The sequence below is a fragment of the Chlorocebus sabaeus genome, chromosome 20 (assembly GCF_047675955.1).
Source record: "Chlorocebus sabaeus isolate Y175 chromosome 20, mChlSab1.0.hap1, whole genome shotgun sequence".
NCBI classification, from domain to species: Eukaryota; Metazoa; Chordata; class Mammalia; order Primates; family Cercopithecidae; genus Chlorocebus; species Chlorocebus sabaeus.
In genome coordinates this window covers 69906786-69932195 of record NC_132923.1, presented here as the reverse complement: position 1 = coordinate 69932195, position 25410 = coordinate 69906786, and the positions used below count along the sequence as shown (strand labels likewise).

Sequence of the window (25410 nt, the reverse complement as noted above, 5' to 3'; positions counted from 1 at the left end):
CTTTGCTTTGGCTTTTTTTTTTAAGATAAGAGTCTCACCCTGTTGCCCAGGCTACTGGACTGCAGTGGCATGATCTCGGCTCACTGCAACCTCCACCTCCCGGGTTGAAGCGATTCTACTGCCTCTGCCTCCCGAGTAGCTGGGATTACGGGCATGCGCCACCATACCCGGCTAATTTTGTATTTTTAGTAGAGATGGGGTTTCTCCATGTTGGTCAGGCTGGTCTCAAACTCCCAACCTCAGGTGATCCGCCCACCTCGGCCTCCCAAAGTGCTGGCATGACAGGTGTGAGCCACCATGCCAGGCCTTGCTTTGGCTTTTAACTTCCTTCATCTTATCCATTCCCACCATAACATATTTATTTCCAGCAATTCCTCATCATGCATCTTCTGTTAGCCTGAGCACCTGAAGTCCTTTTGGGACTCATCACACTTACGTCTGTGTGCTTCAAATTTGTTTATGTAATTTTTCTATAATTATGATGAATAGCATAAAGCTCAAGAGGTCTTCAAGACCATATAATTTAATTCTATATAGATTTATAGGTCTTCAAGACCATCTAATTGAATTCCCTTCATTTATAGATGAGGAAAATAAAGCATAGAATGTAAATTGTAAGTATGTATTGGTTTTATACCTCAGACTATTAGAAGTTTCTTGAAGTCAGGTATCACATCCCTATATTTGTTAAATCCCTATAACCTAGGAGACAGTGATGACCATATAGGTTGAGATAAGTATAATTAATAGCATATTATAGACTATTAACACACACTTTCAGGAAATTCCTCAGAGCTTCCACTGTTTGCTTCTTATTTACCCTGCTCACAAAATTCTAAGAGATTTGTCTTAATATTTCTATCATACTTAGGCTGAAGGAATTTTAAGATAAGTAACACAATTAAAATTTTATTAATCTTTCTGTTCTGTGCCTTGCACACCTTAGGTACCAGTGGTGCAGGTATAAACAAAATAGACTAAAAATCCCTGTCCTTGGGGAATTCTAGTGCAGTATCTAGTATCAGCAAACTTTTTCTGTAAGAGGTAGAGAATAAAGATTATAGTTTGCTGACTTTTATTCTAGTGGTTTAGTAGCACTTTTTGGATTATGAAACATTTTTATGTACATATATAATACAATCACCATGTGTGTTAGATAGGAGAGGTATGATTTATCTACATTTTATAGGTAATACACTAAACCTGAGAGAGAAAAGGCTCTATCCCAGATCTTCTCACCTGTGTCACTTAACCACAGTTACGTAGTTCAGGAATGACTTAGAGAAGAAATGAGCTCACATACAATGAGAAAGTGACAGGGTAAAACCAGCAGATAATCCCAGGAATTTAGTTAGCATCTTATAGCTCAGATCTGGCAGAAATATAATACCAAAAATATCCAGGAAGGTTTTAGGAGGTAATCAGTCCTTTTAAAAGGCTCAAATTTGTCTTTTAGGTATTGCTTTTAGGAGCTTTAAAATTCAATCTGTATTTGTACAGAAATTCTTTTGTACTCTTGCTAGACATCACCCCTATCACTTCAGTTAAGAGATCTTCTAGTTCTAGTTGGGCCACTCTGAGCACTTGCCTACAACTTTTACAAGCTTTAAAATTTCCTATGGGTCTCTCAAATTTGTTACTTTAAAGCCTTTATGCATTTTTCCTATAACCAAAAGGAGCTTATCATTTAAATATTCAGATCCTGGTGTGATAGATAAAGCACTGAAATGAATGTTAAGTGAATATTAGGATATATTTGTTAATAAAGCCTTCTAAATTTAACAACTAATTTTTAATTTTCAGCTTTTTAATATAAAAATGTTTTATTAATTTTAAGGGATTACATGGATCGTCTTCTAGATGAAAGTGAAAGCGCTGCATCTAGTCGAGCACCATCCCCTCCCCCAACTGCATCAAATAGTAGTAACAGCCAGTCTGAGAAAGAAGATGGCACTGTAAGCACTACTAATCAGAATGGTAAGCAACCAGAGAAACATTTCTCTTTCTTCATAATAAGAGACACTTTCAGTGACTTGGGAAATTCAGTTTGGGTTTCTATTAAACTTCCAGAGCAGAAAGTAAAAAATGATAACACATGAAACATACATAACATCAGCATACATATATACTAACAATACAAAGTGATTGGACATCACTAAAAAGTAATTTTAATAAAGCATACTACCAACAGTGACTATTTCTTCTAAGGAATGTGTTCTTTTTCAGTAGCATCTCTTTTCCTGTCTATATAGTTGGGTTGATGCCTAGATACAAGTATTTATGTTAACTCTTAGGTCAAAACCCTGCAGTTTCACATGAGATCTGCAGATAATTATGAAATACCTTGATGTAAGGTAACAAGTGCACTGTTTTGAATATTTAAGTTCTCTTTGATAGCATAATAACCTTGAAGAATGAGAAAAGATAAAGTCAGTATCAACCTGTACATTAATATTCTACAGAAATATTTGTTTTTCTCTCCAAGAAAAAGAGAAGAAAAAGGCACACCAATTGTTTGAGGTTCAGATAGTGTTTCTGTTTAAAATATACAGTGGACCAGAGATCACTGTGCTGATCAATAGTAAGAGCCAGAGAATTATTTTGATTTCTTCTTTGATTAAATGGTCTTGTTAAATAAAAGAGTTCCAAGAAGAAAGTAATAAGCTCCACCCCCAGCTCCTCTGAGGAAACTAGTGATAGGAGAGTACCAGTGAAGAGCTGACTTCTTCCTGACCGAAACTGGAAGAGAAACACTGAAAGCCTTGATCCTCTTCTGACCTTTGGTCTCACATTGGTACTGCTGGAGTGTATATGCTTAGTTCATTTCATAACCCCTCTCTGTTCCCTCACTACTTCTAAGAATAAACCATACAAACAGAACTTAGGGCCCAGTAACTATGTCCTGGTCCAAGGTTTATTGACTTAGTGTCTAATGTCTGTCACCTCCATTCTGAAGCAGAAGTAAGATGCTGAGACTCTGACCTTGGGACTAACGGTATAGGCTTAGGGAGGCAGACACTTGGCACTACTACTGCTTTTCCTGTTTGTTCTTAACATATTAACCCCAAATAAATCATTTTCTTTTCCTTTTTAAAAATCTGTTTGATGAGAACATGCTGTTAGGCTAGGAAAGTGTTCATAAGTTAACTTATAAATTACTTGTAGCTCAAAAACCACTCACATTATGTACAGTCAAGACCGCCAGCTTTTTCAAAGAAAGGAAGGAACTTTTCATCCCAATATTGTATTACCTTTTTTTATGGGGCTTTAATTAGTACTTTGAAATCTTACAGTTATTTTTGACCTAATCACAGTCTCAGCTAGCTTTTTGGACTTGTTCCTACAGTTGTTCTCCTCAGTATATTATGATGCATAATCCCCATGTGCATTCATGATTTGAGTGCATTTTTGAGTTGGTCAAAATAGAATATTTTCTTTAATCAAAATACAGTATTTGAGGCTCATCCTTTATGCCGAATATTTTTCAAGCAATTAAATTGTAATTCAGTGATGCATCCTGTATTTTACTTATCACCAACATTTGCATTCCATTTTACAGTCAACTCTAAAATAAACTTTTGTTTTCTTTTATTAGAATAATTTTGCTTTTACTTTTCTCACCTATTATAGAAGACTTTGTATTTACTTTTTAAGTAATTTTTTATTTTACTTAAGTAAATAATTCAGCACTTTCAAGTATATGCTTGGATAGTGTAGCATTAGTTTTTTAACATTATGACAGATTATTTAGGGTCTACTTAAGGTAAATAGTGTGTGATCTTTTTTTTCTTTTCGAAACAATCTCGTTTTGTCGCTCAGGCTGGAGTGCAGTGACATAATCTCGGCTCAGTGCAGCCTCTGCCTCCCGGGTTCAAGCCATTCTTCTGCCTCAGCCTCCCAAGTAGCTGGGCCTACAGGTGCAGGCCACCACACCCAGCTAATTTTTGTACTTTTAGTAGAGACAAGTTTTCACCCTGTTGGCCAGGCTGGTCTCGAACTCCTGACCTTGTGATCCACCCGCCTTGGCCTCCCAAAGTGCTGGGAATACAGGCGTGAAACACTGCACCCAGCCATGTGTGATTAAAACAGTTCCCATAGATTTACATTAAGAATAAAAAAGCCATGACATCTTGCCTTTATATGGCAGTTTCTCAAGCTTTTATAAGAAAGAGCATTCATTTTGCTTTTACGTGGGTTTAGAATGTTGAAAACCTTTTGTTAAATCTGAGTAATTTATTGCATTTTGCATTAATTCAGCTTATTTAGACTGCTGGATCCAGTGCTTATTTGCTGTCAAATATACCTAATATGCTTTTAACATATGCCAAATTCTGTTCTTAGTTCTTTACATTAACTTATTTAATTTTCACAACAACCCTGTGAGGAATATCTGTTATGATCTTTATTGTATATATGTAATGAAATGGAGGTACAGAAAGAGTAAATAATTTGCCTAAGGCCACATAGCTAATAAGTAATAGAGCAAGAATTTAGACTATGTATATATAGCTTTGATACCTTGCTTCCTTGATAACAATAACAACTTTACAATAAGCTGTTTTATAATAGTTTGCAAATTTAACTTTTTTCTAATTGTGGTTTCATTTATATTTCTTTCAACTTAGGAGTGTCATCTAATGGACCAGGTGAAATATTAAACAAAGAGGAAGTAAAAGTTGAAGGGTTACACATTAATGGACCAACAGGTGGAAGTAAGAAACCACTTCATGCAGATATGGATACTAATGGTTATGAAACAGATAACCTTACCACTGACCCAAAACTTGCCCATATGACTGCAAGAAATGAAAATGATTTTGATGAAAAAAGTGAGAGACCTGCCAAAAGGCGAAGGGTAAACAGCAATGGAAAAGAAAGTCCAGGTTCTTCTGAATTTTTCCAAGAAGCAATCTCACATGGGAAATTTGAAGAACTTGAAAACACAGATGACTAAATTTTAGACCTATTTTACTTTCTTTGGAGTAAATTCTGGTGTGACTAAAATTTTCAGGGTTGATGGGTTACCTTAAAAAGTTGATTTCCTTGAAGCAATTTGAAAATTTGAATTGAGTCTTAACTTTAGGAAATGAAGTTTCATAATTCTGCCTTGTGCAGATTTTTTTACTTTAAAGCTGTCAGACTCTTTTAAAGGTATTTTAAAAATTAGTAAATTTGAATGAACTAAAGATATATCTCTACCTTCTCATTTGAATATCTTTAGTTCATTCAAATTTACTAATTTTGGTAAATTTGAATGAACTAAAGATATCTACCTTCTCATTTGATGCTAATCATAAAATTTCACTACAAGGTAATTTTTGTTTAGTTTGATGGAGGAATGGGAAAAAACTCAAGTCCAATTAATACCAGTTTCTCTTGAGTTTCTTGAAATGTCTTTAAAACAGACATTTTTTCTCACCAATTTGAGTATCTTTATTAAGGAAACCCTTATGAATCCTGAAAATTATGCTAGCATGATTTTTTTATATATAGAAGTTTAAAAATAAACCAGGTCAGGTTTGTATATGTAAAATTGTTGACATCAATGATGTCTTTCCATATTCTTATCTGGGCTGAAGAAATACATTCTGTATTTTTCCAGATTCTTTGTAGCCTTTGAAAGATTTTTACAGTACATATGTCTTGACTGAGCTGTCCTTTCTTAATACAAAAGCTTGTATAATTTTCTTAACTTGTACAGTTGGTAAACTTTTATGAGAGGAATTGTTATTCTGAGTCTGTCAGCTTTCATTTTATTTTGCTAAGGTTTTTCTAATGAATTTTTAAGTGTTTGTGTAGTAATTAAGTCATATTTCTTATCCAGGTGGTAAAAGCATTCATAAAGGATTATAAAAATTTGTTGTTTTTTTTTTCAGATTTCTACTTAAGGGCAAGTAATTTGAGAATTCTGAAATTAAGCATGATGCTTAGATTGCAGTTTGTTTTGCATTTGCTATAATTTTCAAAATTATTTTTGAAGCAAGACAAAAGTTTAATGTCAGCTTAAGTGCTTAAATATATCATGCTGACCAGAATCCTGTTATTTTTATATGCATCATAAAATTTCCCATTTCTGCATTAAATAAACAGAGGAGGGGTCAAGTGATACTTAGATATTGGCACACAAGGAACAACTGTGGGCAGGCAGTATTGATTTTATGAAGAGAAAGTGAAGTTTGAAAACTTTTCAGACTTTCTAGTTACAACCCAGTTTTTCAGATTTGACAATGCTTTTCCAAAGTGAAAATAAGATACACAATAATCATTGCTCTGTGTGAATATAAATAGGATTATCCGTCTGCATAGCCTTGTAAGAGTGCCATTTTATTTTTAGTGCTAAATTCTTGTTAAAAAATGTAGTTTTATATAGCTGATAGACCAACCTATATCCAAACTTTTATAAAATATTATTAATTCTTGTTTTTCTCACACAGGCATACTCCAAATGCTTCTTCCAGTTCACTTTTCAGCCATCAGTTCAAGAGCCAATGCCTTTTTAAAATAAAGCTTTTGTGGTCTTGTTTTTAATGGCTCAACTGTCTGATGCAATTGAGTGAAGGTTTGCACTGAGAAATTATCGTTTAGGCCTTACCCCCATGAAGTATTACTGTTAACATATGTTGAGACTGCTTCCCTTCACCAATGTGAACAACTTTTTTTCCCCCAAACAGTGTTAAAAGCCACTTTGCAACACTTGACTTCATATTAATGTACATTCACTGTTGTTACATACATATCTAAGTAAATCAGAATTTTGGGTGGAAGTGTTGAGAAGTGTGAGTTTTTTGTTTTTGTTTTGTTTTACTTAAAATTTTAATTTATCCAGAATGGCAGTAGCTTTAGCAAGCAGATGGTCACAATCTGTTTTCTAAATCATTTTTTATTAAATGAATCCAAAGTATCCTAGCTCTTTGTCAAAGATGGTATATAGAAATGTTTTTAAAGATTAGTGATGCTGTGCTTTTTGAATTGTTGCAGTGTTGGAGATGCCATTTTCACCTTTTTAAAAAGATGCATTTTATTTGCAGATTTGTGAAGTTCTTGCAAACTCTTACTACAGAAACGTTTTAAGTAAATTCTCAGGCATGTTGGCAAATATGGCACATGTATACCTTTTAGGAAATGTTGCTTTTCTTAATCTTTTAAAAATATACCTAATGAGACATTCCACTATTATAATGCCTAATGCTCAGCTTTTTGTAAGGAAATATTTAAGTGTATTTTGTGTTAATACAGGTATTTCACACAATAATTTGTTCTTAATGCAGCCACTATAACTTGATAAGTCATTGCACTATTTAAAAATTTTTAGTAATATCATGAATTTAATTTGCTTAAGATTTAGTACTTTCAGAACTTGAACTTTTGACAAATTGCATTGGGAAAAGAAGTCTGTTAATAGTGATTTAGTCTCCCCGCCTCATTCCCACCCCCAACAAAGCACTATCATTTTCATTTGGAATGGGTATTTTCTGTTTCATGATGTATTTTTAAATAGAGTTCAGGATCGGCAATTCAGTTCAACACAAGTTTGTTGAGCTTTAAAATGTATTTGAATATTTAAATAGGCATTTAAAATTTCAAATTAGATGTTAAATTTATGCATAGTAATTTTGCACTGTAAAATAATTCCCTTCTCCCATCCCGTCTGCCATTCTGAATATGCTTATTAAAATATTTTTTTAAACATACTTGCCTACATAATATTGTGTGAATATTTTCATTAGATTAATTCACTAAGTTTTTATTAAGAGATTGTTTGAATGATGCATGTTATTGACAATGCAAATATATATATATATAGTCTGTTTCTTTTATTCCTGGACATATTGCACTACTTTTTCAGTGGTTCTTGGTCCCCCTTTACCTCATCTTGGGTGATGTATTTTTGTCTTCTTTCCCTTTGCCACAAGAGATCTTTCAGTCCCTAGACCTCCATTCACTGTTTCTCTTCTGCTGGATTATATAATTTAAAAATAATTTGTTCCCTTATTTTGTAGTGGAGTTCGTATCACATTATGTTTTGCAAAATAAAACTTGTTTTGTCACAATATTTGCTTTGCTATCAATGGACAATTAGGAGTGGGAACTTGGAATAACGGAGGGCTGGTGAATTTCCATAGGCAATATTTACACGTGTGCTGATGACCCTAGGGGTGTGTAACTAAATACCAAATCAGAGATACAGGGTTTTCCCAACTATAATCCATATTCATGAAAAATGCCAGTGTGGAAAACCATGTAACAGAGAAGAGGACGAATTTCCAAATTTTAACCTTTTATTCTAAAAATGACTTTCTCTCAAAATGACTGTTTCTGTATCACATAATTCTACTGATAAAACTTTTTACCATAAAAATTAACTCCCTTCTTTAATATCAAATTCATCCTTTGCAAAATCTTAAAGGGTTTTCCACCCATCCATCCACCCACTTATAGACTGTTTTCATGTATCTGCATATCTGATTAACCTCTTTCTTTTCTAATAGCAGTTTTCCATAAACTCGTTATGTAGCCTTAGTATTGTGCTGATCTTTTGACAACTATACGGACGTATTTTTCCTTTTCTGAATATGATTATTTTAAATTTCAGTTTGTCTTTATACTAGTTTGTATAAAGAATTATAGAATGTATAATGTACTTAAAATGTCATTTTGCTTGCTCTTGAGTAGTAAGTAATTTGAACACACTTAAAGGCTATTCTGTGAAGAGTATCGAAGAATTGCCATGTAAACTGGAGATGGATTCTAATTGTCCAAATTGATGGTGATGGTTTCACAATTAAATGTCAGTGATGACAAGCTTTCATTATGTTTCCATATACTCTTAATATCCAGCAAACATTTAGGCCTATACTTGTACTGGGTACTATGCTTGGCTTGTGGCTTCAGAGATGTGGTATGCCCTATTCTTCAAGAAGGCAGCAGGTAAGTGTTAATGGTAGAAGTATATGCTGAGTATAGAGACAGCAAAAAGGAATAGGCAAGATCTCAAGAGAATGAATTTACCTTCCTCTTTGCCATATAGGTCTAGCTAAAGATTTTTCTTTTGTCAAACTTTGCTGGAATTAACCAACATGAAATGCATGACTTTCCCTAAGAAATTCTGTCTTTTAAAAAAATATTTCCTGCAGAGCTGGTTCTACCATAACAGCTGTGGATTATTTAGGACTCATCCCCTTTTTCTTGTCATTTACTGTCCCATGAGCACTACTATTAGGTGGAGAATCTCCTGATTTTCTGAAGTTTGGAAGAGACGAGGCCTACTGCAAATTTGGCCTGGTTATAGAACATTCACTTTTTGGTATTCTCATCGTTAACAGGAATGATTGAATGTAGAGTTGGCTAAATGTGTTTTTCTGCACACTGGAGTTTGTATTTGTAGAGTTCAGGTAGTTCTAAAATAAATGGTTTCACTCAGCAAAATTAGATGATCCCTGAAATTAAATGGACTTTGTATTAATATGATGAATATATAAACTTCTAAAAAATTATTTGAGACAGGGTCTCTGCTGCCTAGGCTGGAGTGCAGTGGCAAGATCATGGCTCACTCACTGCAGCCTTGACTTCCTTGGGCACAGGTAATCCTCCCACCTCAGCCTCCTGAGTGGCTGGGTTTACAGGTGTGCACCACCATGCTCAGCTAATTTATGTTGTTATTTGTAGAGGTGAGGTCTCACTATGTTGCCCAGGCCAGTCTGGAAATCCTGGGCTCAAGTGATCCTCCTGCCTCCGCCTCCCCAAATGTTGAGATTACAGGCATGAGCCACCATGTCTGAGCTTAAACTTTTTAAAAAAGGAAACATATGGGCCTTGCATTGGGGGTGGTTTCTTCCAGGAATAAGATCAGGTAGAGAACTGCATCAGAATAGATTGATCTGAGCCACTTTAAATTCTTGACCAGAAAATCTAGATTCAGGTTAAGAACTTGTTCCCAAGAGGGACTTTTCAAGTCCCTTAGTCTACTCTTGTCATCAGCTGTGCTGTAGCCTAGTGAACATGAGAAACTAGTTCTGCTTAGGAGATAATAGTGGTGCCAGTCATTCTAAGTATATCCTTTTTTATTTTTGAAAGGTACTCAATCCCCTCTAAGCATCTATTTGTACATGACAGAAATTTACTTGGGTGGCTGGTGGTTTTGAGCTTTTAAATAGCCTGATTTATAAGCTTTGTGAACTGCTTTGCTGTGTGGCCTCTTCTGCTGTCTTACGCATTTGCCTCTAGTGTTAGTAGACAAGTGTTTGCATTTAAAAAACACACTATGAACGTATGTGGACTACATCTGCAATTTTTTTTGTTTTTCGGAGACAGCATCTTGCTCTGTTGCCCATGCTGGAGTGCAGTGGTATCATCACTGCTGCTCACTGCAGCCTCAACCTTCCTGACTCAAGGGATCCTCCCACCTCAGCCTCCCAAGTGGCTGGGACCACAGGTGTGGGCCACCACGCCCTAATTTTTTTTTATTTTTATTTTTGTAGAGACAGGGACTTGCTGTGTTACCCAGCTAGTCTCAAACTCCTAGGTTTAAGCGATCTGCCTGCCTCAGCCTCCCAAAGTGTTGGGATTACAGGTGTGACCACTTACACCTGGCCACAAAATTCTTGTATCTAGTGCTAGTAGCTCAGAAAATAAAACAACTCAAGATTGCAGCAGATGGGAGTTGTAGTAGATACCTTTGAACAGAATGATACCAGTTTTGGCAAAGGGATCTATTTTCGTGTATATGTATAGTTAGGAAAATTAATGAAGGCCATATACCAAAAGTAATGGTAGTTTTTGAGTGGTGGACTTAAAGTGACCAGACCCCCTTATTAAAGAAGTCTCATAGCACTTGTCCCGGGTGCCATTTGGTTTTGCATGACGATTTCCCCCTCTGACAGTAAGCCTCCTGAGGGGGAGGGCCGAGTTGTTTTCTTCCCCATCATACACCCACATCCAAGCACAGTGTCTCTTCCCTTACTCACTGAACATACTAGCATATAGGTTATTGCATAGCCTATAACCATTTGTCTCTTCTGCTTAGGGCCTAACTTTGGCTACTCTTTCCAGTGATTGTTCTATTCTACCTTTGGGGATAAATCCTGAGTTGCCCTTTGTACTGCCCCTCATTCCACTGAGTAGTAGTATAAATGTGTTTTCATCCAGGTACTGCATCGCTGGTAGAGGGTACCATTTTACTTGCTTTTTGGGGGAGCTCTGACTCTGGGATTTTTGAAAACTCTTATTTCTTCAAAGGGTTGCCTGGTTAAATTATGGAAAACAGCATCTCCCATTGCTTGTGTAATCCTATACCTACACATTCTCCCACTCTCCAAAACCGGTTGATTTGGGGGAGGCTAGGGAGAAAAGAAGAAACAATTACATGGATGTCAATGACCACATTGCCTACACATTCTCCCACTCTCTAAAACAGGTTGATTTGGGGGAGGCTGGGGAGAAGAGAAGAAACAATTACATGATTGTCAATGACCACATTGCTAGCGTGAGTCCCAGCTGCCCACTGGGTTCCATAGAGAGTCAGAGTCCCATTTTTGTGGCATGAATGCTAGCAGTATCACTTTATTTCCTTCCATAAAGTTTGTCAAAAAGTCAACTCATCATCTATGTGACAAACTTAGGAAGTGTTTCTGAACCACTGTCATTTATATCCATGCTAGTCTTCACAAGGTATATCCTATAAGTTTAATGGGGAAAGCAGTGGAATCATCTGATGCTTGCACATCTGATGCCACATGGTTTGTTAGTCCCTCTAAATATTCCAGAACAAAGAGCTGAAAGCCCACAGTGCCTGGCCTTGCATTTCCTTATCTCCAACTATACCTCATGTTCCTCCATTTCAACCAAGGGATAGCCTAAAATCTTATTCAGAATCCTCCCATTAAAAATATTTACAGCTTTTTAAAATACCATACCACCTTTTTCCATACCCGCTCATCCAAATTCAGCCACATTTCAAGATTTCTCCTCTTCATCTGGCCATTACTGTATAATCTGTGGTAAGCTAAACCTCTAAACTGGCCATTTGTAAAATAAGGATGATACAATGTAGCTCTGTTGAGATTATAAATTAGATACCTTATAGGGAAAATATTTTGTCCCTAGAGAGTGCTGGCTAATGACCAGGTAGGTAATAGTACAGGTCTACAGTCCCTTAACCAAAACCCTTGTGGCTAGTGGTATTTCAAAAAACATCCACAGCACATTCTCAAACAAACCTATGGCTGGAAATACGGCCACAATAAAATGTCTTGACATGAATTTCAGGTCAGATTTTGTGGCCAAATTAGACAAGCAGCAGCTTGGTTTTCAGAGCCCTGTGGATTTCAGAATTGCAAACTTGTAGTGGCTTTCAAATTTTCGCTGGTGCTCACTTGGCAGCTGGTCCCAACTGCCTTTACTTTTTCTACATAACTGGCAACGAGACAAATTAGCAGGTGCACTCTAACCTGTACAGTAGCAACAACAGAACTTTGCACACACTGAGCCTTCTGCAGAACAACCGGAAGCCTGTAAATGAAGCAGGTGAGTGAGAATAGGCTGCCAAAGCCCAGATACGGTCCTTCTGGAATCTCTCACTCAATCCTCTTGTCTTACAGAAGGGAAAATTCAAGGCTGAAAATGGAAAAATGACTTGTCCAAGGTTCAATGACTTTAGACTCAGCTTCTTTGACAACGTCGGATTCCTGTATCCTTTTCCTTCATGGCACTTAATGGCTTACATATATTCATGGCTAGAGCCACGGGTTTAACCCTTGTCCAGTCAGTCCCGATGGCCAGGGAAGTAGGATACTATTAGCTACCCTTTACCCAACTTGTCATTGTGGTTAGGCACGTAGGTCTTCATCATAAGATGGCAGCACCCTTTGGGTGTATTTGGCTACAACGGTTGGGGAAGATGCATTCCCTCAAAAGGAAAATAGGCTGGTCACAGAGAAAGACGATTAGGCAGATAAAACAAGTCTATTGCAAATATTATCTACCATTAAGTGATTGCTGTTAAAAGCACTGCACTAATTATAAACCAATCTTCACAACGTTATTTTCCCCAATTTACAAATAAAACTGAGCTACCTTGAGAAGTTGTAAGACTTATTCTTTCCAATGATCTGGATTTTGTTTACCTATTTTTTTCTAAGTCAGGTCTTTGTGTTTAGGGAAGATGTGTGTTGTAGAATGGAAAACATGTTGCTTGCAAACAATCTTTCTCCTTGCTTTTTCCCACAACTCTGAACTCTATAAAGAGAAATTCCCCTAGTTGGAAAAAAGATGTTAGTAGGCTCTGAGAATGGCAGAAATGTGCGCTTCATTCTCCAGAAAGATATCAGAGGAATGACTACATGGAGTACAAAACAGGTTGAACTCTAGGCACTGGAATTTCCAGTAGTAGAAACTATTACCAGGGCAAAGTCTGCAATTTGTTGTACCATTTGCCGTCAAAGGACACCTTAGAGTTGGTCACTAAGGAGTTCAGCAGTGACCACGATGGACTGAAGACAAGAGTCCCTCTTGTATCTTCTGGGCACAGGAAATTCTCCTGGATCTTGTGTAACCTCAGCAAAGAACTGGGACTGAATTTCCTGGTAGGTGGCAAGACGGGGACTCAGATATATTTTGATTTAAAATAATATGTACTGTGACATTTCTTTCACCCTCAAACATCATTTACTTTACTGCTTGTTCTAGGAAGCCATGACCTCAGAGAAAAAGATAGGCTTTACAGGAAGGCAAATTTATATTCTAAGCAAAGACTGTCTCACAAATACCACTGTCTAACAACAAAACTTTCCCATGCTTGTTTCACCCCTAAAACAACACTAAGATAACTTTAAAGGACTGTTTAGAGGATTAAACTGTGTCAATACACAAGGTGCTAAAAAAAAGGTCTGTGCAGCATGTAAAAATGGCTCAATAAATGTATTTTTACTGTGGGATAGCACGCACTCTGTTTCATTGCTACACTTCAAATATTACCTTTTTGGAAAACTCTTGGAAACAGAAGTTAGTCACCTCAAAAACGTTCCTGCTTTTATACTCAGAAAGCATCGAGGTTAAGTGAAAGTACACCACTATGTTTTGTAAGTTAACTGAGTCAAAACTTACTGGCTTACCTAAAATGCAGCAAAATTAGCATTCTTGTATTGGGAGATCAAAATCAGCTTTAAAAACATTTAGGTTTGCAAGCATGCATGCTGAGGTGTTCATTAGGTCATGGGATGGCCATGTGCAGCACTGAACTCTCAGCCCTAGCACAGGTGGGCCATGAGCCCTTAGGGAAAGGTTCCGTTCACCTGACGACTCCGGTGAAGATAATTAGTTTCCCTGTCAGTGTCATGTGGCCATCTTAAGTCTACTTTGTCACTATTAGCGCCACAGCACCCTGAGAACTGCCAGTTTGATCCAGAGAGAAGCTGAACTCGTAATTCTGATGGATGATGAAAACAGTAAGATACCAAGAAATCCAGGCCAGGCACAGTGGCTCATGTCTGTAATCCCAGCACTTTGGGAGGCCAAGGTGGGTGGATCACTTTAAGTTCAGGAGTTCGAGACCAGCCTGGCCAATGTGATGAAACCCTGTCTCTACTAAAAATACAAAAATTAGCCAGACATGGTGGTGCAAGCCTGTAGCCCCAGCTCCTCGGGAGGCTGAGGCAAGAGAATCACTTGAACTCGGGAGGCAGAGGTTGCAGTGAGCCAAGATCGCACCACTGCACTCCAGCCTGGGTGACAGAGGAAGACTGTCTCAAAAAGAAAAAAACAATCCAAAGTGATAATGGGTGAAGTCTATTTAGCATCCTAGTGGATTATTAAATTTTTAAATCTTAGTTGAGGAAATAGGTGTTTCAAATAATGTTCTGGAAACTATCAAGGAACCCGTTTTCAATATAGGCCTCAAGTTTTAATTAAGTATTTAAGGTGGTTTCTTGAAAACAATGAAATAAAATGCTTAATTTAAAAAATTTCCCAAAGTTAAAATGGTCTCCTGAAGACACATTTCGGCAAAAAAGGAAAAAATAAAAAATAAAGAAGAAGAGACTTTACTTAAAAAAAAAGAAACAGACCTACCACCTATTAATTCTAATTCCTAAAATAACTCACATCCCTTTTCTCTGAAAAAAGGAACAGCTGTACTTTAGGACCTCATCATTCTCACTAGAACAACAGCCTGCTCTATCTGATGCACTCACCTTCAGTCCTGCCCTTCCACGACCCCCACCTGACAGTCATCCACGCAGAAATCCCAGTGATCCTGTTACAGTGCAAATCTGATCTGTAGTAGTTCAACTTAGTCATGCTGGTAGCCAAAGGGCTAAGTCTGGCTGGCAGATTTTTTGTTTTATTTCAATGCCTTTGAGAAGGTATGCACCCCAAGCCCCACCACTCACTATAGTATTTATTAACTGCATTCATTTGCATTCACGCCTGGCCCCTGTGAGACATCTGAATTTGCCAACCTCTGACTTACAGTATACAATCCAAATACTGCAGCTGGTGTGATCTTTCTAAAATGCAAATGAGGCCATGTTTCTGCCTTGCTATGCTCAAAAAAAAAAAAAAAAACCAGACCCAACCTCTGTCTTCATAGAGCTTGAAGTGCTATGGAGATGAAGCAAGGGAGAGAAGAGAACACGGTGTGGTGAGAGCAGGGGAGCCTATTTCAGACAGGCTGGTCAAGGAAGACCCACAGAGATGAGGGCACATACTATAAGGAAAGATGCACTCCAGTCAAGGAGTGGGACAGAGGCCCTAGAAGGTGGGAGGGCTGTCCCGCCAGTATTTTCTCAGTCAAATCCTAGTTTTTTTTCAGGAATCAGCTCAAACGCCATTTCTCCAAGGAAACCTTTCCTACCATTCGCAGGTGGAATGAAACTCCTCCTCCCACACATTCATACGCATATCTCCGCTATATTTTCATAATTCTGTCATCGTTTGTGGACATTGTCCTCAAAAATATTCACTGAAAAAAATTATCTGAAAATAAATACGCAGATATGATAAAGCACTCTTGACGAAACCGCCCTGTTGCTTTCTCTAACAACGAGGGATGGTATATCAAATGTATTCCTCAGAAAGAAAAGGGTTTTGGAATCAAAGTCCAGGTTTACATTTCTCATGTGAGTGAAGTTGGACAAATTCCTCAGCCTGGCTGAAGCCACCACTTATGCATCAGTGAAGTGCTGGAAGGACCAAATATGCAAAGTCACATTTTAGCCCTAACCTGGTGAAAGCACATAGTCAGCCCTCAGTAAATACTGCTTTTCCTTCCTCTTAAACTGCTTTCCATCATTTAGCTGCCGAAAGCAGGTGTTGCCACAAGAGGGCACCTTTAGCACAGCTGGAAAGGCATGGCTGCTGTGCCTTCTCAGATTAAACCAGCCACCAGCTCATGCTTAAGCTTTAAATCCACAGTGGGTGAACACTGAATGAAAAATAACATTTGACAAGTATAGAGCGGTGATGAGTTTGGTATTGCCAAGTCTATTACAGAGAGACTAAGAGAAACGAGAACCCAGCATGGTGGCAAAGAGCAAGGGTGTCTGAAGTCAGACTGGGGTTTGAATGCGGGCTCCCTGACCACACCGGGCAAGTGTGCCTCTCTGAGCTTCATCTGTAGATGCCAGGGCTCTACTAGAGGATGGGTGCTGGCCCCAGTGAACTCAATCTGGCTTGATGGATGGATGAACCAATGGATAGATAGGCCCCAAGTGATGAGAACAGTAGGAAAGAAGAATTGAAGTTACCTGGTAACTGCTGACCCGCTGTGGGTACACAATGGCACCAGCTCTGTGCTTTCTCCTCTTAGCAGTGCATCCTCTATAGTGTTGCCCAATACTGGACAGCCTATGCTTCAAGGAAGCCAAGTGAGACAATAAGCTGTCACAAAGATGAATTCTAATTTCAACAAATTAGAAAAAAATCAGACTTTAAGAGGATTTTTTAAAGTTGATTAAAACACATGCGTTAAGGACAATCTCTTCAACAAATGGTGTTGGGAAAATGAAATATCCACATGCAAAAGAATGAAGTTGGATCCTTACTTTACAACATATACAGAAATTAACTCAAAACATATTCAAGACCTAAATTTAAGATGTAAAATTATAAAACTCACATTGGATTTGGCAGTGTATCTTGGATATGCCACCAAAAGCACAGGCAACAAAAGTAAAAGTAAATAACTGGATTACATAAAAATTTAGAACTCTGCTGTGCATCAAAGTCAATGGATATAATCAAAGGAGTGAAAAGGTAACCTGTGGAATGAGAGAAAGTATTTGCAAATAATATATCTGATAAGGGGGCTGGGTACAGCACCTTACACCTGGAATCCTAGCATTTTGGGAGGCCCAGGCAGGCAGACTGCTTGAGTCCAGGAGTTTGAGACCAGCCTGGGCAGCAATGGCAAAACCCCATCTCTACAAAAAAAATTAGCGCGGTGTGGTGGTATGCACCTCTACTCTGCTACTCAGGAGGCTAAGGTAGGAGAATTCCTTGAGCCCAGGAAATTGAGGCTGCAGTGAGCTGTGATCATGCCGCTGCATTCCAGCCTGAGACCCTGTGTTTTAAAAAAAAATATATATATATATATAAAAAAAATTAAGCCCCTTTAGATATATATCTATATCTATATATATATATAACCCCTTTAGATATAGATGTATAAAGATGTATCTGTATATATATGCAGATACCCTATATCTAAGAGGGTTAAATATGTATTTATAACATATACAGAAATCAAAAATATATTCAAGATCTAAATTTAAGATGTAAAATTACAAAATTCTTAGAAAACAGGAGGAAAGCTGTTAAAAAAATATATATCTCCTTAGATATATATTTCCAAGGGGGTTAAAATCCAGAATATAAAGAATTCTTACAACTCAACACCAACTCAAGCGTATGAGATGCTCAACATCACTAATCATTAAATGGAAAATACAAATCAAAACCAGCATGAGATTATCACAACACATCCATTAGTATGGTTACAATCTGAAAAACAGAAAATAACAAGTGTTGATGAGGATGTGGAGAAACTGGAACTCTAGTGCACTCTTGGTGGGATTCTAAAATGGTGCAGCCATAATGGAAAACAGTCGAGTGGTTTCTCAAAAAAATTAGAATTACCATATGATACAGCAATTTCACTTCTGAGTATATACCCAAAAGAAAAGTAAGCAGGATCTTGGCTGGGCACAGTGGCTCACGCCTGTAATTCCAACACTTTGGGAGGCCGAGGCGGGTGGATCACCTGAGGTCAGGAGTTCAAAACCAGCCTGACCAACATGGTGAAACCCCATCTCCACTAAAAACACAAAAATAGATGGGCATGGTGGTACATGCCTATAATCCCAGTCACTCCAGAGGCTGAGGCAGGAGAATCGCTTGAACCCGGGAAGAGAGGTTGCAGTGAGCCAAGATGGTGCCATTGCACTCCAGCCTGGGCAACAAGAGTGAAACTCTGTCTAAAAAAACACACACAAAAAAGTGGGATCTTGAAAAATATTTGTACATGTTCATAGCAGGATTATTCACAATAGCCAAGAGGTAGAAGCAACCCAAGTACCCATCAACAAAACTGGCTCAACAACGTGGTATACATACAATGGAATATTATTCAGCCTTAAGGAAGGAAGGAAATTCTGACATATGTTATAACATGGAAAAACATGAAGGACATTACGCTATGTGAAATAAGCCAGCCACAAAAAGACAAATATGGTACGATTCCACTTATATAAAATATCTAGAGTAGTCAAATTCATAGAAACAGAAAGAATGGTGGTTACCGATGACTGAGGTGAAGGGAAAATGGTGAGTTTCTGTTTAATGGGTATGGAGTTTTAATTTTGCAAGGAAACGTTCTGGAGATTGGTTGAACAATAATGTGAATATATGTAACACTACTAAACTGTACACTTAAAAATGTCTAAGATGGTATATTTTATGTGTATTTTACCACCATCTTTTTCTTAAAAAAAGGTTTAATATGCTTCTCCCTCTGACACACCTTAATATGCTTCCACCCCTGTTGAGTCTGCATGTACCAAAATGCCTCTATTTGATGAGCAAAGCTACTCAGAAGCTTAGAAACCTGATAATGCAGTTGAAACATCCTGAAAACAGAAAGATTAGCATTTCTTTCCTTCTAATTTACCACAAGTATGCCACAAGACACTGGATATTCAGTCCTATGTACTATTCATAAAAACATTTGTATAGAAAATAGTATTTTCTACATACGGGGTCTCAATCAACTAACAGGATGCCAACCTTTAAAATACGGGCAGACTTCTGGCTCTGGATTAGTCTCTGTACGCAGTTACAAAGGAATTTTAATACTTGTTTTCAGGAAAAAGTATTTATTTTACACCATTACAAAAATATTTAGGCACATAATTTTCATGTTTATGTCACCTGATTTACATACCTCAATTCCTCAGTACCTTTTAACACTAAAATGGTCATTTGGTAAATAGACTCTAAAATGAAAAAATACTGAGAGGTTACCTGTAGACAAAAATCAGTTGATCATCAGCATGAGAAAGAAAACACCTGTGAAAAAAATAATCTCTAAAAACATTTTTGTGAGACAATAAATCTAACCAGTAGATTTCTTTTTAAAAAGTATTTTCAAAGAACAAAGCTTTTAAAAAAAAAACTACAGCACTGTAAACTATATCCTCATACCATGAAGCAGCATCCTGAAAGTAAGACCTAGAAGACTGGCTTAGAAAACAGTGATGGCGCCAGGGACTCACAATATATGACAACCGAGACAGGCCTGGAAGCAGGGGCAGCATGGGGTCAACTGCTTTCAATTCAGAGAGGGGAAAAGGAACGCTGCTGGCCTTTGCAGGAGCCATCTTAAGATGAAAAACTGAGAAAGATTTAACTGAATTGCTACTCTAAAATGTAATTATCTTCCTTTAAGATAGAAAATAATTTTCCTGGCCGGACATGTGGCACACACCTGTAATCCCAGCACTTTGGGAGGCTGAGACAGAAGGGTCACTTGAGGCCAGGAGTTTGAGACCAGTCTGGCAACAGAGTGAGACCCTGTCTTTACTCGGGGAGGGGGGAAAAAAAAAAAAGGGAAGAAATGAACCAGGCGTAATGGGACATGCCTATAGTCAGAGCTACTTAGCAGGCTAAGGCAGGAGGATCACTTGAGCCTAGGAGTTTGAGACTGTGGTGAGCTGCTATGATTACACCATTATACTCCAGCCTGGCTGGTGACAGAGCAAGACCTTGTTTTAAAAAAAAAAAAAAAGGAGGGGCAGTAGGGGGAAATTTTTTTCCCTTTATTAAAATGTACCATCACAATATAAAAGCAATTTTGTTCTTTTTTAAAAACAGGTAGAATCACCTGCATCATGTAATGGCCACAATTGTGTCCAGTAGATATTTTTAAAAAAGAAAAGATAGTGAACAAAAACTGTTACCTAAGGATTCTAGAGGCAACGAGATACAGGGTCATGTTTTTCAGGATATACCATATTGCCCAAGCCTCTAGCATTTATGGACCATAAATTAAGAATCTTGTTTTGCCTTGAGTCTCACCATGAAATAATGACACGGTAGCCACATTTGCTGAGTGCCTAATATGTACTAGGCATTGTGCTAAGTAGTTTCATATCCATTATCTCATTTATTCTGAACATTTTTCCTCAGAGAGAGAAAAATCAATTACAGTCTTGTTCATAGGAAAAACCAAACTTACAGTTTTGGGAAAACAAGAACATGTACAGTAGAGGAGGCCTCAGGCTCCTCACAGAATTCTAAGAGCTGTGTTGTTATCTCAGAGCTCGAAGATTAACATGAGTTACGAAAGTCCCCTCAGATTAAAAAAATGTTTTAGCTCTGTGGGGCACCCCTAAAATCAGTGATACTCATAACTATGCAGGCAGTTCTTGGTTACAAAATCACGGACTCCTTTCATCTGTCTCCTTTCTCCCACTCAGGGTCCAGGTTATCATGTCTGGCCAAAGAATTACACACTCCTTGAAAGCAAGAACCATGTCTTGTTTATCTTTTTTCCACAGCTTAGCAAAATGCTTGGCATACAACAGCTGCTCACTAAATCTCTGCTCACTGAACGAGGCTGTAAAGCAAGGCAGGCCCAAAGTCCTGGGGTGCCATTTCAAACCGATTCAATGTGAAACTCCACTGTTCCTCTGTGAGGATCCAGCATCAGCTGTACTGACCAAAACCCTCCATGGATTCTTGATAAAACAGGACTACCAAAAGCGTGTAAATGCACTTTTTAAAAAAAACTAGGTGCAAACTGGAGCCTATAAATGATTGACTCATAAAGTCCACAGCCACATGGAGCAAATAAAACTCAACAGGACATGCTGGCAACGTGTAGCCTGGCCAACTAGGGTTATTCCAATCCATTTAGCCTTGACTAGAAGCAGATTGGCCAAAGAGGGCCTCACTTACATTGAACAGGAGCCACTAGTCATAGAATTTGTCTTTTGGAACACCACAGCTCATCTGTCTCCGTGGGCAAATTAAGGAGTTAACTCTGTATTGCTTCTTTTTCTCCCAGGAGGCAGTTAACAGGACAAAGAATTTCTGCATTTATTTCTAGTAAATATCAAACATGGGGCAAAAACCAGATTCTGGGAGGTGCCACAATACCAGGTAAATCACCAGTATATTGTAACATGCCTGCAAAAATCAAAACACAAACTCCAAAAGACTATTCAGTCTCCAGCTTGCTCACACTGCTCCATCTTGCAATGCTGGTTAGCAGCTGAAGGAGGCATCCGGCAAGCAGAAGCTGCTGTACTGCTCTGGTCAGCCAGAAGGTTCAGCATAAGCCAGGGCTCCCAAGGCACAGAAGCCTGTCATGTGCATTTAGTGAAGCGGTAACTACACAATTTTCTCAAATACTCCTGAAGAGGTGACAGATCTCCTAGGGAACCTGACCCCCAAGAGGCAGTTCAACTCCTGGTGGGGCTCTAGCCTAACAACTGTTAAACACACCCAAAAGCCTTTCATGAAGAAATATTCTACAACAAAAATTATTCAAAGGTCCCTCCTTCATGTTGCTGACAGAAGGAAAAGAATCACTAAAAATAGCTCTCACTATGCCCTTTCACTATATCTAAGCAAAACCAGGAAGTGTTGGCAACATTAACAGCCAGAAGTGCATTACCAACTAAAGTCAGCCTGGAAGTGGGATAAAGGTTTCAGGACAGGGTAACCTGTCACTCTTCCTGATTTGCAAAGTATGCTCCTCTCTGACACCAAATTCAATCAACTGCTTGCTTTTTTGAAAGGGCTCAAGTGAACTCAGGATCTGTTTCCTAAGTCCCTCATAGGGGAAGGGCGGTTAATTAAATGGCAGTCATAGTTCAATAAAAAGGACATGGGTTTGATGTATTAGCAAGTCATCCTTCTCTGAGTTTTGTTTTCTCATTGGTAAAATAGGGAGAGTAAGACCCATATGACACAAGATAATATCCTTTACTCTCAGTGGAATTTTCTCAGGTCAGAAGATGCTAGAAAACAGTGAGTCTAAGGCTCTTAATGAAGCTTGTAACTTGGGAGTTGGCTGCAGGGATAATTCTAGGAACAGAGCACCACCAGCCAGGCTTTAGAAAAGACAAACCAAAAGAGAAAGACAGGAATATGAAAATAATCTCAACATAAATTTTCAAATAAAAAAAAAATCAAAACCCTAACTGTTTAGATCAACAGAGTCCAGTGGATTCCAAACCCAATGAAGTAGACACTAGTGTGTGCATTAGTGCAAAGGCACCAAATCTCTTGCACACTGGCTGCACAACTGGCCTGAGCAAACAACACTAATCCTCAAGGTCAATGGATATCTCTGAGTCAAGTCATAGGATTATGTTTGAGTTAAAATCTCCACCCTCCAGATTACCCCAAGAGGCAATTTAGGCAATGCCCATTCACACCTGCTCTTCCAAAATGCAGCAATGGTTTTGAGAGAAGTTGGCAAGCTCAGTAAGAGAGACAAGGGGCATATAATGTAGGTGGGAATGTTGAAAGGAGGGAAGTTTGCTCATTGCTCATGCCATTTAAGAAAGAAGCTGACAGCTGTAACACTGACACTGCCAGAGAAAAACCAACCAGTGACAATATGAAGAATCTAACCAGCCTTTCCCCTCAAACCAATAAATTCAGAAATGTGGGACCTCATCATATTCATCCAAAGAGCAACTGAACCCAAAGGAAGGAGGCAACGGAAAACAGACTTGCCTGTCTGCAATTCTCACTTAGAGAGGGAGTCAATGCTGAGCTGCACTAGTTTACAAAACACAGCTCTTTACTTGTACCTCATCTCACATTGCAGCATTTGAACTCACACTGTTGCAGGGTAGGTAGGGCAGGTGTTTTTAATCCAATTTACAGACTTGCGGCTTTTGAGGGCTGAAACAACTTACTCCTAGTGACATCCTCTGAATGATTTTAACAGAGCTAAATTCACAACCTTACCTCAGTCACTATGGCAGGAGTGAGATGTTTCAACTACCTCTGCAAACATCTCTGTATCCCCAGTATTTAGCACAATGCCTGGCACATATACTTAAAACATTTTAGTTGAATCAATAAATCAAATAGATGAATAAATTAGTAAAAGGCCTACTTTCTCACCCCCTTCATTATCCCCATTCTATACAACAAAAAAAGAACATGTTTTCAAGGAATGCACTCTGCTCATCCTATGAAAGTCAGGGAAGCTAACGTAGACAGCAATACACTTCAAAGCCCCACATCTTTTTATAGTGCCAAAGTTGTTTTCCTTGGCAAATGGAATGACGATATGACGAAGACAATGCAATCATAAGAAATAAAATTCAAAGAAGAGAAATTTCACATATTTGTCTGCATTTCCAGCAGAGGAAAGGCTAAACTGCCTCCAGATGCAGCAACAATTTGAATGATGAAGCTCCAGTTGGCAAACATTATATATGCAGCTCTCAGGGACACCTGGATATCAAATTATGAAATAAAATACTTTCAAAACACTGATGTTTCACTGTCGGCATAGAAGAAAAATAAATTAAAAAGCCCAGTACATTTTCCAGTCTGATATAAATTAATTCAAACAACATATTTAAAATAGAGTCAATTATAAGTTTCTCTCATCATAAAATTTTAAAAGGCAGCAATCAATCCTCAGATTGTACAAGTGCAAAGGAACGGTATTTCCTCCATGATCAAGACACCTCAGTGTCTGTGTAGGAATTGCCAGTGTTCTGAGTTGATTAAAAACTTAGGCCTACGTATCAGATGAAGCAATCCTCTGGTCACACTGCTCCTTTCCCCTTAATGTCCAACTTGTTACTAGCCTCTGATTGTTTGCTCAGCTGCTCTTCAGTGAAAGTGATATAGGAATACACCAGGCTCCCAGCAATGCTGCAAAACAGAAAACCACTATAAGAGATGGAGGAAGGGAGGGTTTTAGGGTAAACACTCTACTTGGTTAAAAAAAAAAAAAAAAAAAAAAAAAACTTACACCAAAAAATTAGATGAAGGGTAAAGTTTCATAGTGGGGAATTGTATAAATTCATACAACGAGTACTATACATCTATTAAAATGGTATAAAATAAAAACAGGCATTGACATATTAAATTTTAGAGACAGCTTAAATTTTTATAAGAAAATATATCATAAAACATCAAGCATTGTCTAATCTCATTTTATTTAAATGAACATGAATATGTACATCAGTACACACTAGAATAGACAAAAGTCTGTGAGGAACACACGAAGAATATTAACAGTGGTTACAGCTGGATGCTGACACTACAGGTAAATTTTTAGTTGTATGTTTTTTGCATTTGGAAAAATAGGCATTAATAGGAAGCATCCCAAATTAGTTAAATATGCAGACCCTACGAGATTCACAGAGCTGGTTTTTCTCTGACTAAAAGCAAGTTCACAGTGGTGAACTTATCAGCTGGGCCTTCAGCCTATGACAGGTGGTTGCTGGTACCCCCCACTTACCCATCACACCTCCCACCAAGAAAGATCACTCTTTGGTGACAATGATTACTTGGTCCATTCTCTGTGGGGACCTCAAACTCACCTAGGATACACAGCCTCCTACCCGATTCACTAAGTGGAAAGTAGGTTGGAAGAGCTCACAGATCCGACCACTCCTGCCCTGCCCTCCCTGGCTCTTCCACTGAGACTGCCACCCAGGACTCCCTTGGATCCCAGCCAGCTGGGTGCCTAACCTGGGCTCCAATTTTTCTACCCTGGATTTGGCCCTCATCTTCTGCCTGACCACTTGACTCATGAACTTACTGCTTATTTAAAATTAGTTCTGTTCTCCTCTGGGCTCTGACATCAGCCCCAGACCAGCTGGAGAAGAGTGAGAGATGCCTAGCTCTTGTTCCCACTAGGAAGAAAGCGGGATCAGG

The 25410-nt window shown here is 38.2% G+C and overlaps 2 protein-coding genes across 13 annotated transcripts in view; one reads left to right on the top strand and one right to left on the bottom strand.

Annotated features, from left to right (window-relative positions):
• Positions 1-8053, top strand: part of MIER1 (MIER1 transcriptional regulator) — a 63530-nt gene extending 55477 nt beyond the window's left edge. For all 12 annotated transcript variants that reach the window (XM_007978387.3, XM_007978385.3, XM_007978384.3 and 9 more), the window contains 2 exons: positions 1838-1977; positions 4626-8053. In XM_007978387.3, coding sequence (XP_007976578.1) covers positions 1838-1977; positions 4626-4954 — 469 coding nt within the window. In that variant the 3' untranslated portion in view covers positions 4955-8053. The remainder of the gene's footprint in view (positions 1-1837; positions 1978-4625) is intronic.
• An 11294-nt stretch (positions 8054-19347) lies between these two features.
• Positions 19348-25410, bottom strand: part of SLC35D1 (solute carrier family 35 member D1) — a 58044-nt gene continuing 51981 nt past the window's right edge. Inside the window, exon 12 of the mRNA XM_007978374.3 lies at positions 19348-24399. Coding sequence (XP_007976565.2) covers positions 24291-24399 — 109 coding nt within the window. The 3' untranslated portion in view covers positions 19348-24290. The remainder of the gene's footprint in view (positions 24400-25410) is intronic.